General features: G+C 35.2%; 1 protein-coding gene across 1 annotated transcript in view; it reads left to right on the forward strand.

The window, feature by feature from the left end:
- LOC106476347 (sodium- and chloride-dependent GABA transporter 1-like) overlaps nt 1-5513 on the forward strand; it is a gene marked incomplete at its 5' end in the record, with an annotated part of 17147 nt that overhangs the window by 1999 nt on the left and 9635 nt on the right. The window contains 3 exons of the mRNA XM_013937005.2: nt 1051-1183; nt 1825-1959; nt 2644-2747. Coding sequence (XP_013792459.1) covers nt 1051-1183; nt 1825-1959; nt 2644-2747 — 372 coding nt within the window. The remainder of the gene's footprint in view (nt 1-1050; nt 1184-1824; nt 1960-2643; nt 2748-5513) is intronic.

Here is a 5513-nt window from a genome sequence, read left to right on the forward strand (position 1 = left end):
CAGCTAACATTCAACTTCCTTCACACATAACAATGTTAAGTTTGATAATTAGGGTTTTGAATAAAAACAAGTTCATTAAATACTTGTTTACTATATTTGTATTTCATAAAAATGTGACATTATTTATAGAGGGAGAATACTTTTCCAAGGAACTGTATGTCTAATCTAACCTAACATTACTATCGACGTATCTGGTCTGATGAGAGTCGAGTCCAGAAACCACAGTTCTCAACTGATTATCATGTATTTTTGTTTTTAACAATCATCTTAATTCTTATCGTCTTTAAATGATTTTCATATTTACTTATCATTTCTGTCTTTCATCGATTCACCATCATTTGTTGATCCTTCACTCAACTTATGGGATTATCTTTCTTTGTTTTCCATATTTATGTCAAGTGATTCTTTTATTTTATATATTTTATAATTTATTCTAAATTATTCTTTCTTTCATATACTTGTCCTTCTATTAATCGATTTTTTCATAGATCACCATGTCCATCTTCCCAATTGCTGGTTTATACATACATTTTCTACATCCATTTTTCCATTGGCTGGTTTATTCATACACCCACTATATCCGTTCTTCCATTGGCTGGTTTATACATACATCTTCTACATCCATTCTTCTATTGGCTGGTTTATTCATATACCTACTATATCCGTTCTTCCATTGGCTGGTTTATTCATATACCCACTATATCCGTTCTTCCATTGGCTGGTTTATTCATACACCCACTATATCCGTTCTTCCATTGGCTGGTTTATACATACATCTTCTACATCCATTCTTCCATTGGCTGGTTTATTCATATACCCACTATATCCGTTCTTCCATTGGCTGGTTTATTCATATACCCACTACATTCATTCTTCCATTGGCTGGTTTATTCATATACCCACTACATTCATTCTTCCATTGGCTGGTTTATTCATACTTTGTATATTTTAAAATTGTAACGATAATTCAGTATTTGTAAATCAACTGACTGTACTTTCAAGGGTTAAGTTACCTCCACGAGATTATGTTTTGTTTTGTAATTCTTTCAGTAACCAGGTGTTAGGCTTAACTGCTGGAATTCACGATATAGGCAGTGTAAGAATGGAATTGGTTCTGTTGCTGCTGCTGGCTTGGGTTTTAGTCTACATGGTGATCTGGAGAGGACTACACCAGAGCGGGAAGGTAAGGCATAAAATAAACAGCAAAATTCAATTACAGAATACAGTTGTAGCATAATAAGGAGGCGACTAACTCATTGTATTAATGACGACGTTAGTGTTTCAAGACTGTCAGGTACTAATGATGTATAAAAATATTGACTGAAGGAGAATGAGGCTAGGCTGATAATAGTAACTGTCGAAAATTTCAACTCATTCCACAGCTATCTACCGATTTATATACAAATCGTTTTATCAATATTAAAGCTAGGACGTTATAATTAATTTACGTTATACGTTATAACCTTAACCCTTTTTAATACAAAACAGCTCATCTTGTTACTTTATAGTTGTTAATATGAAACAAACTTATTCTTATTAGTTCCTCATTTTTAATTTATTTATTTGTTTGTTTGAAATTATCTAAACCCGATTTCTAGCGGTGCAAGTCCGCAGGTATACCGCTGTGCCATTGGGGGGGGCATCTTTTTTAATACAAATTAAAATTTTTCGAATTATGTTGTCGTTTTTAATATAAATGAAAACTGTTCTTCTTACCTTATAGTTTAAATATTAAATATCATTTATAATACACAATAATGTTTTATTACCTCACCGTTTTTAATATAAAATAATCAGGTTTTTATTGCCTCATTGTTTCTCTAGATCATCTGGTTCACCGCTTTATTTCCGTACGTCCTTTTGCTGGTCTTGTTTGGTCGTGGAATAACACTAGAGGGAGCATCGAAAGGATTAATATATTACGTCAAACCAGAGTTTGATAAACTCACCGACCCGCAGGTAGGGATCACCAAATTACTTGAAATTAGGCTTAGTTCAGAATTAATTTGTGTAAAACGTTTACTTGACGTATACTTCTGTTAAACATTTGACTGATGCACTCAACAATAAGTAAATTTATGTTAAATTGTTGATTGCCAAAGCAAGTATTTATCTACGTTTCGAAATACCAACAATGTAAGAAGTTATTAACAATATTCTAAACTTATTTGTTGTTTAAGTTTACACATACACATAGCTGGGTGTACTATTACTGGAATATTCTAAATGTAACCTTGTATATCTAATGCTGGAGTTGTTCACGAGACATAACTAATAAAACGATACTAAATTAAACGACCTCTACCGACAGCGAGCATAAGTTCGAAATTTCGCTTTCACGTGTCTGTCGATTACTTAAACACAAAGCTGCACAATGGATCTAAATCCAAATTTCTCCGCGGGGATCCAACTCCAAATTTCAGCATTTTAAGCTATAAAGCTTACATCGCCGCCACGGGTTCTATGTCTGTCACATTAAATAAAACAGCGTTTCTTCTAACTAGACAGAGATCGGTGTTATTAGTCTAAAGATAATGTTCTAGGAAAAATATTTTCTGTTTGTATTGTAGTGAGACATATGTTTACTGTTTACATAGAAACTGTTGAAAAACTCCCGAGGGCGAATCCTCGTTTCTCTTTCAGGTGTGGGTGAAAGCAGGAACCCAGGTTCTTTTTTCATATGGGATCGGTATAGGTGCTAATGTTGCCCTTGGAAGTTATAACAAGTATCACCATAATTTTCACAGGTAAAGTCATCAGTTGAAGCAAGTTGTTTTCTTCGTGTTAATTTACTGTATTCACCAAAATAAACAACTTAACGATACGACTATAATGGTGTTAATCTACATTTAAAATATACGGACACGTTATCTGGGACAGTTTTTATCAAACAAAGTTTTCAAGTATTTCAAGCTTCTTTTTTCGAAACATGTTTAATGTAGTATAAGTCATTATTATTATTATATTACAGTTATAATGTAATAAAAAACATTATTGTTTCTTGTAGTACAAAACATTAATTTTTATAATATAGTATAAGACACTGTCGCTGTAATGTTACACAGGTATAAAACCCCTAATCCGGCAAGCTTGGGATATTAGGCTAGCCGGTTTGGGGGATTTTTCCAGATTTCGGGTCCCTGTACTAAGCCATCTATATATTTACATGTCTCAGAAATATACTGTAGTACAATGATACAAAATAATAGAAAAATACACAGATTAAGAAATATATACTTAGGTATTCCGATACTTACCAATATAATTTCCTTTTTTCCCGCTAACAAAGTATGGCCTCTTATTATCTTATTCTGTGAGATTACGTGTTGCTTGAAGTTAAAGGCTTAGGATCGTCGGCTGTAGTTACATGCATCACCATGTCAACAACTTCACTGTCTGTGAGTTGAAGAACAACTGGGGCATCATCATTACATTTAAACATTCTTCAATTGCTTCTTCATCTAGCAGTTTAGCTTCGTCACATGTTAGGCCTTTTGCACATTTCAACAAATCACTCACGTTTTTTTGTTTTGTTTTTCTTGGGAAACACGAAAACCACTGAAATCTGTGATAATGTCATCTTCATTGTCTAAAAATTAGCATAGAAGGCCATAATATATGTCACCCATTTCGCAAAATGTCCTGGGGCACACCATCCCATGCCTTTTTAGCTCTTCATATCACATTCTTAATTGTAAATTATGTTTGGAATGCCTTAATTCTCATGTCATTATTGAATGTATTAAGCATTTTACACATAAATTCGTCTTTTTATCTATACTTGAAGGAACGAAGAATGCCCTCATCCAGGGGGTTGTATTAGGGGTGTACAATTAGACGGCAAATAAATTTCAAAAACGTTGTCTTTGACGGGTAGTTCTGCAGAACAGTTATCCAGCAATAAAATTATCTTGAAATAATCTGGCAGCCTGGCAATGAGCCCAAGCTTGCATCAGGTATGAAATTATTTTTCGATAAATATTGGCGACGTAATTTATGCTCTTTTATTGTCCTTATAATGCACGTGGAAAACCTCGATCCCATTATAGGCCCTTAGCTTCTGACTCTTTTAAATAATTCACAATTTGCACTTGTGTGTGCCAGACACATCAGCACAAGAGAGCACAGTAAGTCGTTTCCTAGAAGTTTTGAAACCTACTGCTATTAGGTCGGTTTTCTTGGGGGGTGTACCTCCAAAAATAGCGACATCTCATCCGTAATATATACCTGATCTGGCGTTAATTGTTCATCTAAAACTAATTTTGCAAATTTTTCTATAAACGCCTCAGCGGTTTCATCGTCGGCCGAGTCTTTTTTTCGCTACACAACTTCAACAAACGTAGGCCTTAAACTTACTGTACCACCCGGACGAATATTCACGCAGAGTTGTTAGGCCTAACTCGTCGTGAAACGACTTTGCTTGTGCCATCATAACAGTATGATACAATGAAAAATTCTCACTTCGACGCTGTCTGATCCACTTTACTCAACTGCCTTTAAATGATACCGTAGTTTCTTGTTATCCATGAAATGTAACATATCACTTTTGGTATAAGTCTTAAGTAAACGTTCCTCTTGTTTCTTGAGGTCATAGATCGTCGATATTCCAACACCATACTCATCACTTGTCCATTTTCATCAGTAGCTCAACTTATTGTTAAATACTGAGGGAAAAATGCTTCCTCTCCACTCATCAGGCATCCCCAGAACTCGTTATTGGCCTTTTCAACATTTTGGGGGCAAAATAGGTAAATGAAATCTCGATAAACATACACAACCTAGAGAATACAGTAGAGTGAGGCTGGAAAACATGCAGTGTTTAAAGCGCCACACATGCGTTGCGGTAAGCCGGGAAACCACTAATGGTGGCCAATCTATTACAGAGACATCTCAAAAGTAAACAGACACCACAATATTTCTCAATAGTCATTCATCTCATATTATCAACTTGACAAAAATGTGCATCAGTACCTAGTCGATTTGACACTAGCATCTTTCAGTGTTTTGACATGGAATCTGTAGGATCTTGACCCAGGCTGCACGCTAAACATCAACCACGGGACGCTGGTTTTCTGGAACTTCTTCTCACTGCTCGAGCAAGTATGGCCCAGACGTGCTCGATGGGGTTCGTATCAGGTGACTGACTTAGCCAATTGGAGCCGTTGGATGTCTTTCTTAATTAAATAACTATTCAATAAACATCATGGTGTCTATTTACTTTTGAGATGTCTCTGTATATATAAATATAATAGTACTATCCGTTGTATGTCCATGTAACTACTTCGCAGGGTGTGGATGGATCTTTACCAAAATTGGTATGGAGGCTCATTAGGTCCATGCGGGAGTAGATACAAATTTTCAGTTTTTCCACTACGTTGCTCCCTGTTTATAGATCTTTACCAAATTTGGTATGAAGGTTTGTTTGGTACATGCAGAGATACATGCAAACTTGCGGTTTCACATTTTATGTTTTGCAGTTTTTATGGGTGTTTTTGCGTTTTTTACAATTACAT

The sequence above is a fragment of the Limulus polyphemus genome, unplaced genomic scaffold, assembly GCF_000517525.1.
Source record: "Limulus polyphemus unplaced genomic scaffold, Limulus_polyphemus-2.1.2 Scaffold10351, whole genome shotgun sequence".
In the NCBI taxonomy this organism is placed as follows: Eukaryota; Metazoa; Arthropoda; class Merostomata; order Xiphosura; family Limulidae; genus Limulus; species Limulus polyphemus.